General features: G+C 37.1%; 1 protein-coding gene across 3 annotated transcripts in view; it reads right to left on the minus strand.

Annotated features, from left to right (window-relative positions):
• Positions 1-10438, minus strand: part of uhrf1bp1l (UHRF1 binding protein 1-like) — a 35022-nt gene extending 24584 nt beyond the window's left edge. For all 3 annotated transcript variants that reach the window (XM_015396785.1, XM_015396784.1, XM_015396783.1), the window contains exon 1: positions 10060-10438. In XM_015396785.1, coding sequence (XP_015252271.1) covers positions 10060-10103 — 44 coding nt within the window. In that variant the 5' untranslated portion in view covers positions 10104-10438. The remainder of the gene's footprint in view (positions 1-10059) is intronic.

The following is a 10438-nucleotide window of genomic DNA, read 5'->3' on the forward strand; positions in this document are numbered from 1 at the left end:
TCAAAAAAGTACTCCAGAGTGTTGTTCAGCATGGGGGTGAGTAGAAAATGAAGGCTAATCATGTTTTGGGTGTACTATTCCTTTAAAGAAGACTTTTTACTAAATTATACCAGGTGAAACTGAAACTTCTCCACTTGAGGAGTTCTGGATAAGGCCTACTGAGAGATGAAGAACTTTTTGTTAATCTTAAATGCAAAACGTTTATATATTTCTTTTAATCTTTGTATAATTAGAGCTCTAAGTGAGTTGCTCTGTCAGCTAAAGCCATCTACATGCCTCCCTATAATCTAACAATCAATTACTAAATTAGTTGAAGACTATTTCAATATTTGATTGATAATTTTTAATCCGAATGTTTCAGCCCTAAACAAAATACAGAAATTGAAGAATTAAGGCCACCAGCAACATTATGGATGCATTAGATGCATTTAAACTGCTTCACTGTAACAAGGCTGCAGCAGTTACTGGGATTAGCATCTGATTTGATGATATACAAACAAAAGAAGGGCAAACACTATAATCCACTTGAAACGCATGGTAGCCAGGATGGATTTGGACGTGATGCTGTTGGCAAACCTTGACCTTTGCATGTGGGATTGTGACATCATGGCTTCCAGCAGGAGGCTTTATGGGTCAGACGTGTCGCCGCTCCATTATTCAGGATCAGATTCATGTCGAAATCTTTATTGCATTCCTAACAACCTAAAGATGACAAAATGCTAAGCTAAGGTAGACAAACTCCAGGTTATATTTAGAGCTTTAATTAGGGCTGAAACTATTATTCAGATTAATATTTGTGATTAATATATTATTGAAATAATTACCAACTAATTCAGTAATCGATTGTTAACTGGAGTATGGAGACTGTAACACTGGAAAAAAAAAATCTAGACAAGTCATTTTTTCTCAAAATAAGTGCCTTTGTTCTTGGATTAAGGAGGTAAAAGAGACATTTTGCCAATGGAACAAGACAATTTGCAATTAAAATAAGAAACACTATTGCATTGTCTTATTTCAAGTGCATTTTCTCTAAATATCTTGTTTTAAGAGTAAAAATACTCCTTCCATTGGCAGATAATCTTATTCACCAACTCAAATTAAGGGTAAATACACTTAATTTAAGACATTTTTACTTATTTCTAGATTGTTTTTCCAGTGAAGCCTTTAGCTAACACTTAAAGCAGTAATTATATCAAAATTATAAAACAATGCATAAACATTTGGCAATTAAGATTTCATCTGTCATTATGCTCTATCCAGAACTCTTCAAGTGGAAAAGTTTTTGTTTCACCTGGTTTAATTTCTTTTAAAAATCTTTTTTTAGGAACCTTTGGCTATCTGATTATTAATCAATTAATAAAAAAAATAATCAACATATTAATCCATTTCCAAAATAACTGCTAGTTGCAGCTCTAGCTTACATCATCAGCTAGAAAATTAGAAGCTTGGAGGGGTTTGTTTAAAAGATGGCCTTTAATACTACCAACCAGGAAAACTAGAACAGACAACAAAACCTTTAATTACTTGGAATGGTCAAATCTACAAAGGGCTTTAAGTAAAAATATTTGATGCCATCTTATGTCTTTAGATATAAATGTTACTCACTATACAGCCTAACAGCTAACTAGCTTAAAATATGGAAGATTATAGCCCTAAAATCCTCCAACAGAGGACTGAATACAATGAGGTGATTAGAAACGTGAACAAACAAGGATTTCTGGCTTTTATACAAATAGAAATAAATAAATAAAAATATCCATGGGGAAAGAAGAAGACCTAAAGAAGGTTTCAAACAAAAGATGTGCAAACCATACACCACTCAGTAACTGGATACAGGAAGGAGGATAAAGGCCTCATCTAAGAGACAAAAAGGAGCACAGGTTGGTTAGATCCAACAGCCCACGTTCTGAAGGATTCACACCGTCAGCTCGCTGGTGATTTGTTCTCTTTTGTTACTCGACATAATCTTCTGTTAGTGTTAAAATCTTCGGACCAGCATCTGCGTAAGTTATTTAGCTTTAAGATAATAAACAGATCCTTGATGGAGTTAAAAAAGCTAAATAGGATGAAGAAAAGTGCATTCTTTAAAAAAAAAACAGTCGGTTTGTCACTGAGGGTGACATGAAAGGGGCCTCTCTACCTAGTGAGGAGTGAAATATTCATTTAAGCTACCGATCAAGTATCAACCAGCTAGTTTGGCTTACTCTCTCGCTCCTTATCTGGCTTCTCCGCCTCTTATTGGTCACCTTCTTCTCCCAACTCCATAAATAAATCAATACTGTAATTTAGCCAAATGTCTGCAATCAGCTGTCCTTGTATCAGAATCATTAAAGCTACAGACTTGCAGACCTTTGTCATCTCTCAGCACAACACGAACAATTACAGGGTGTCGCCCTTCAGCTATAATCCCACACTGGAATAAATTGAAATCTAGATAAGTTATTTTTTCTTAAAAGAGGTGCATTTGTTGTTGGATTGAGGAGGTAAAAGGGACATCTTGCCAATGGAACAAGACAATTTACACTTAAAATAACAAAAAACAATTGCATTGTCTTATTTCAAGTGTATATTATCTAAATATCTTTTTTTAAAAGAGTAAAAATACTTATTCCATTGGCAAACTATCATTTACCTACTCAAATTAAGAGTAAATAAGAAATTTTTACTTATTTCTAGTTTGTTTTTCCAGTGCAGACAGCAGGACTGGGCTCATCAGACTGATTCAAGGTTCATTAAGAGTTTAAAAGAGAGAAAGCCAGTGGTTTCCTACCCCCTGTATAAAATATTAACTGCAATATCTAAACCAGCAATCCTCCCAATTAAAGGTTTGACATGAGGCTTAAGTTTGACGAGTCTCCTAATAAAAAAGTACAAATCAGACCGGATAATAGTTTAGATTTCTCTCTGAAACTAATAGTGAGTAAAAATCAAGCTATTCACTGGTATCCAAGGGAAATGGGCTGATCCTTTCCTATGAACGAACTCGCCATCAGCTTGAATCTAATCTCTGTAAAACGCCCAGCAAACTTGGCTCAAATCTAAACCCAACAACACCTTTGCACCGATGATTACATGAGACCAATATTAGCCTGCTGAGTGGCTTTCAGGTCATAATTACAGAGCTGCAGGGTCGGAGGAGGCTGCCAGTCTGAAACCCACTGACATCTGGTCGCTGTGGACATAAAGCAACCATGTGAGCTACATGTCTGTTTGCTGCTAGAACAGAGGCAACGCGCTTTACAATGGCAGCTTTGAAAACAGCTCATCGAACGGTGTAAAAAAATGTCTGTGGATTTTGCAGAATGGAAACAGCTTTGCTCATTTCCAAGATGATGAATTTGTGGTGCGGTCGGATGACGGCGAGGCCAGCTGGAGTCTGGCCTGAAGGGAAAATGACCAAAGTGAATCAGACATCCACAGGCTCATTTTAGCTAACCAGACAGAGCTAGCCTCATGTGGGGAAAAATAGACACCCAAACGGGAGTTTCAACAAAACTAAAAAAAATAAAACTAATATACTGAAGGATAAAATATAGACAACGGGCTCTTAATGTAATCTTTTTACTAGAACATTTCATTTAAACTCAGTAAAGCAGAATGAAAAAAGAGCCTCTCAGATTTCTTCCACAAAGGCTGACAAAATAAAAGACCAGGTCGAAGGCATGACTCATCAAGATTATATAAAGAAAAAAAAGGAAAAAGGATTACGAGGAGGTTAACTATATTGCCAAACTCTTGTGCAACTTAATAAAAAAGTATAATTTAAGGTTTTTAGTCGCTTTAATGAGAACCAGCAGTGAAGCACCTTAAGTTCAAACTGCTGCAGCAGAGGATGGTGAACGGATGAGTCGCTATCAGGAAACTTTGATATGATGCAACCTGTGCCTATTCACAGTAGCATTCAACAGAAAAAAAAACACAAAATCATAGGAAATGTGAAAAAAACAGGGACTGTTAATATGTGTACAGATTGCTGGGGTCGGCGATATTTTGCAGAGTCAGTGGGTAGAGAACTGCAACCTCCACGCAGCCTTCAAACAAGCTCATAAACTGTAGAAAGAGCTGCATAGAGCGGGTGTTCACGGTTGAGCGGCTGCTTGCAGGCCTTAGCTCACCAGCAGCACTCTGTAGCATCGGCTGAATGTAGTGAAGGACGAATGCTGAAACATTTACGGCATGTTCCCCAGAGCAGCTAGCATCCCTCCTGTCTGGACAGTCTGGGTTTAGTAGCTGCATAGAGAACAGAGTTGATCTAACTTTCAGGCTTAGTGCTGAGGGGATCATCTGTGGGGCTGATTTAGGGCTGAAACAATTAATCCCATTAATCGTGATTTATCAGTTATTGAAATAATATGCTTTTTGCTGACAGAGCACTTAGAGAAGTAATCATGTTAAAATTGTAAAATATATATAAACATTTTGCATTTAAGGTTTCATCTGCTCTATCCAGAACTCTTCAAGCGGAAAAGTTTTAGTTTCACATTGTTTAAATTAGTAAAAACATTCTCTTCTTCTTTAAGGAACCTTTGGCGATCCGATTATTAATCTATTAATCGAAAAAGATTCATCAGTTTGCAAAATAATCGTTAGTTGCAGCCCTAGGCTGATTATAAGCTTCAGCACATCAAGACCTTTCAGCTTTTATTTGTCAACTCCTTAGTAATATTGCGGGTTTTCTCCCACATTTATGTAAAATAAGATAATATAATTTAACTTGCGACAGTAAAGTAGGTTTTAATTCTTAGCAAACCTGCTGCTGTTTGTTTAGCAGACTTTCTGCTTACAGGAACAGCAACATTAAAGGTAGAGTAACACTGGGAAATCCATCTGATTCCACGTAATGATCAGAGTATTTTTTTTTTGTCTGGAAATAATTTCCCAGCAGTCAGCTTTGCTTATGTTGGACAAGCAGTTAAAGTTTGGCTGATTTGAGGTTGATGAAATGCTATTTCTTTAAAGCTACCGATCTGAACTAATGCATTGTATTTTAGCTCTATCAGAGACACATTCATCTGCCAATCTTTATTTTTCTCCCCCCAATTTTTAAGCAAAATAACCTCTTTAGCAATGTATTATTTGAATAGAAAACAGAATAAACTCGTTGAGATTGCTGGAGGACACCATTCAATGTAATCTACGCAGTCATCAGACTTCAGGGAGAAATATGAAACAATTGGAAGATTAAAAAACTTTAATTTCTTGTTGGGATTGAGGTATTTTATCAACTCTCTGGGAAATCACTGAATGTGCTTCAGATGTTGTTATCTAACACCTTTAGAGTGTTTAATAGTCCTACTGAAGCTAGTATATACTTTTAAAATCTGCATATTTAAGAGAAAGTAAGCATGAGAGTGCAACTGTTAACTAGTTCAATTATAAAAATCCAATCAATATTATCCAGTTCTTACTTATTAATAAAGAAGCTTCCAAATGGTAATAATATTTTCTATCTAAGGAGCATAGATGGAAATAGAATAGTTAGAATAGAAAATTAGTTTTTTTTTCCTTAGAAAAATTAAGCTAATTCAATTGATAAAATTGATGAGAAGTCTGTAAAACAATAGGATGTCATCATTTGGATTGTTTTGGTTGTCTTTTATGTCCCATTCATTAATATGAGAGGAAAAAAGGGCTGCATAGACATATATAATGCACAGACCAGATGTTTAGGAATGAACCAGAGAAAGATGCTCTTCTGCTCTGCTTTAAAGCGGATCAGTCTGCCTCCAGATTTCTCCCAGTAAGGGAAGCTTTTTACACAGAAAGCAAGACAGTATATGCCTCAACTTTAAGTTATTGAAAACTACTGACTGTAAATAAAAAAGAAATTCAGCTTTAATTTCTTCACCGCTATAAAAAGAAGAAGCAATGAATCAAAAGGTAAAATTTCCAAGCCTATAGATCAGAGATATGCCTGTAGAAGGGATGAAGCATTTCCTGAAAAAAACAAGCACCATGCCTAAAGTGAAGCATGGTGGTGGCTCAGTGATGCTTTGGAGCTTCAAACTTGCTCTGACACTGGAAACGTTTAGCATTCAGAGGGATTCATCCAGTATCATCGGTGAGGAAGCCTAAACGTGGCCATGAGCAGTGGCCTAAGGTTCTTCAGGAACGCTGAAGAAGTTTGTGTCTGATCTACTGAAATAATATTGACACTGATGTAAGCATTAAACATTATACTTTGTATTTATTTAAAGAAAGCTGTGTTAAGCAACTTAAGTAAACTGATTAAGGTTTGCATAATTGGCAGATTAACTTCAGGTCAAAATATTTAACACCTTTAAAAACACCTTTAACACCTTTAAAAACAGAAAACAATGACTGATTTTTAGTTGAAGGTCTTGTTCTGCACATTAACTATTGAGTTTAACACTGGTCCTGAATAAAGCAGGCTGTTTCTGACAAAGGGCTGAAACAATTATTTGGATTAAATGATTATTGAAAATAGCCAACAACTAATTTAGTAATCGATTATTCGTTAACTGGAGTATAGAGACTGTAAAATGTGCCTTTAGCTGACAGAGCGATCCACTTAGAGCAGCAACTATAGAAAACTTGCGGAAAAAAATATGTCAACATTTTGTATTTAAGATAATCTTTTATTTAATATCAATATGCTCTATCAAAGCTGCTCATGTGGAAAAGTTTTAGTTTCACCTTGTTTCATTTCATGAAAAGTCTTCTTTAAGGAACCTTTTGCTATCCAATTATTAATCGATTCATAGAAAAAAGAATCGACAAATTGATTTACAAAATAATCGTTAGTTGCAGACCTAGAACTGACCATTAGAAACCAGACAATGTGGGACATTTATACTCATTACAAGGAGGAAGACGTTGCACAGCAGCTGGATGCCAGAGTCTGCAGGAATCCTGTCCGAATGTAGCACACTAGCACTCCCAACAGAGACCCTACACACAAGCGCTTCACACGCCGAGCTGATTACACATTCATTGCCCCACACTCTCTGATGACTCACGCAGCAATAGCATTCCCACCAGCCATGAGCAGCCACACTTCGTATAAGAGCTCATTGCTGCTTTGCCTCATCTTCATTGTCATACAGTTTACTGCAGGATGGAAAGAGGCGGCTCATCACGACAAAAAGGGCAGCAACAATGGAGGCATTTTTCACGGTGCGGCTTGAAACCAAACCTCCAATCATGGAAAGAAAGACTTTAGCTTCATCTCATCTGAGAGTCGAGTGGAGGAAAGTTCCTGTGGGATCATCCTGAACAATCAACGTCAGGGTTATTACAATATGATGTTTAGATGTTTTAATGTATAATCTCCTGGGTCATACTTAACTACAGCACAGATGCTCGTGTTTTCTCCTGCTGTTTATGCATTGGTAAAGATCTGATTTCTACAAAGCTAAAGAAAAATAATCAAACACCTAAGATAAGAAAATCAGGCAAGAAGAAACAGGAAGGGATGGAAAAAGTATACTGAAGGATGCAACAGCTGAAAGGAAAATGTGGGCACAACCAAAGATGGAAAAAATAAATTACTCATTAATAATGACAAGTACACTTAAGTTTTCATTTAGAGTGCAATCCTTTAGTGAAGGAAAATGCCTTCAGGGTTTTAAGAGCATTTGGAAGAAAAGCCGGCCCACAGCATCACAGATCCTCCATCGTAGAACACAAGGTGTCTACCTATTCATCCTTGTTGCTAAGAACTCAGTCTCATCTAACCAAAGCACACAATGTGAACAACCTAAGTACAGAACTGAAACAGGTAACCTGATTAGTCCATTATACACATAACTGTAATGAAATAATCATCAAGTAGAGCTTACAGATTTTAAACATGCCATCTGCTGAAATAACAAGCAGCTCAGAGCACTAATTAACACAAAACTGTTTCATGTAAAACATTCTTATGTGAAAATGCTCTGTCCAGGATGCCTCAAGTAAAAAAAAAAACACTGATTAATTTTATTGGTAACATGTACAATAGTTACATCCCTTGTTGTGATAGGGAATTGTTTCCTGTAGGATTTTGGTTTCATTTAAAGGTTAATTTCTAAGACTTTAACAACAGATTTACCATAAAGTTGTGATTTTTTTTCTTTACTATATGTGAGGAGTACGCCATCTGTGTGAAAGAATCTGGCTGGGAGCCAGATTACTGTGTCGATACACAAACCCGTATCTCTTTCGTAGACAAACACGATTTGTTTCAACTGTCCCCCAGGGGCCACCTGAACACAACCGATGAAACGCTTATTGATTGACTTCCAGAACAGGGAAGCTCGCTCTTGTCACCGCTCAGACTATTGTTAAATACCAGAGAGACTGCAAAGATTTTAACGCCTCTCATGCTTCATTCCACAACAAACATTAGAACTATTAGAAAGAAACGATCTTCAGCTCTGCTCCAGAGCGCGTACATCAGCTGCAGCGGTACAAACTGTCCCTGACTGATGCAGAAGAAGAAAAATGATGTCTCTGAATGTACGTAACAATCAGTATCCTGAAGGTGCACCTCACAATCTGAAATAAATGAGGTAATGGCGCTTTGCCATTCTGACAGCAGCATTGTTGCTGTGACATCATCGTGCAGGGTGGGCTCAGGATTGGCTGCTCACAGAGGTCAGCTTCTGATCTGTAACCGACCAATAAGGCGGCAGCTGAGATCAGACGAGCCCAAAAGCTTGATCACATCACTACTCCTGGACTCATTTCCTGCTAACGTTGCTGACGGCATGCACAGTCATGAGCGAAGACACTACATGATGACAGAAGAGGACAATGTCCTGCGCCTTTAGCAATACAAAGGACAAAGTAGTAGCCTTTGAGCTTTAATTAAAGAGTAAATATATGTTGTTTTTTTTTCTTTTTTTACATACATTTAAATTCTGTTTCCTGATTGTTTCAAGGTTTTCCAGGAACCAAACAAGGAAGCACTGAAAGTCCCTTGAGAGACAGTGGAAAAAATAAATTATTCATATAAAGCTGTGTGGAGCTGAATGCTTCTCATAAGAGCAGGACATGGCATCTATAAATAACTGGTAAAGCCATTAGCTGCAGAGCAAGACTTGAAATTAATTCAGTTTTAGATATGAAGAAGTGCAAGTTAATCTGATCTTTAAGTCTTAAAAACCATAATTTGTTTGGAAAATTATTTGTTTCTGAGAGATTCTACTTTTTTTTTTAAAAACAGAAACATAAACACTATATTATGTCCTTGTGTTAAATTAGATAAAATGCATAATTTTTTTTATTAAATTATTTTTCACATGGTATGCTGAATGTGGATCTGTTTCAGTCTCTACTTGAAAAAACTTAATGCTAAAAAAAAAGAAGAAAAACTAAGAGGTTTTTGAGTTGTTTTGCATTTAATTTGCAATACAGTCAATGACATAGCCCTGGAAAAGACAGTGAGGGGATCTGATAAACATTTGCCTTCTTTAAGGATCTTTTTCAACCTTTTTTTGCACCCACAGTTCTTAAGAATTTGCTTAATTATAACAAAATCTTACTTGCTTGATAAAAAGGTTTAAAACTACAATAAATTAAGATTATTTTATTTCAGATTGTTTTAGTACTTCCACCTTCCTTTAGTTAATTTCTCTCTTGGTGTCACTTTTCAGTTTATTTATTTTTATGCCTTATAGTGATGCTTTTCATTTTATCAGATGAAACAGACTTAGAGAAGCTGTATAGTTTTTGTCTAACTGCTCTAAAACGTCCATAACATATTCAAATGAACCTTGACCCCGAATCCAACCGCGGTAAATTGATAAATGAAGAGTGTTGACAGAAGCTTAGTGGATATAAAGTGTCTGTAGGTGGAAGCTGAGATTGTTTTTCACACGCAGCTGGTCGAACCTGCTTTAGCTAATGACGACAGCTAGCTAAAGATGCTAACCCATTAGCTGATTAATGACTCCTGTTCTGTGTAAAAAAAAAAAAACTGCGATGTCTGACAAGCAAGTTGTGCCAAATAAATCCCACATTGAGATAAATTTGTTTCATATAGAAGCAATTATATTCTGTTAAAAACCAGTTTCTGCCTTCCTGGCAGCTTCTCTGTTGCTAACATCGACCAACCTGGAGAGATGCTTCAGGATCTGCTTCTTGATGAGCCCAGCCATGGTGGAGCTAATCCGATATCCCAGCTGTGAGCTTTCTGGCCAGCCTAACTGCTAGCTGTCCTCCGCTCGAGCTATAAACAAGCGGCTCAGTTTCTTCTCCCGGTGTCGCTCTTCATTTCGGCGCCTTTCCTTCGCTTTATTCATAGAAGGTTAAGGCCGCAGGGGTCCCGCGGAATGACATTTCCAGATATCCGAAAGGCAGCCCCGGTGAGCAGACAAAGCATTACTGAGATGAGCTACTTTCTGTTCTGATGGAACACGGGAACGGCCGCGGGTCTCTGCGGTATCCACAGCCCACCTGGTGGCAGGTCATCCGGGGATGTGCGTCTGGAGGC

Source organism: Cyprinodon variegatus, unplaced genomic scaffold (assembly GCF_000732505.1).
Source record: "Cyprinodon variegatus isolate N-32 unplaced genomic scaffold, C_variegatus-1.0 Scaffold820, whole genome shotgun sequence".
Taxonomy (NCBI): domain Eukaryota; kingdom Metazoa; phylum Chordata; class Actinopteri; order Cyprinodontiformes; family Cyprinodontidae; genus Cyprinodon; species Cyprinodon variegatus.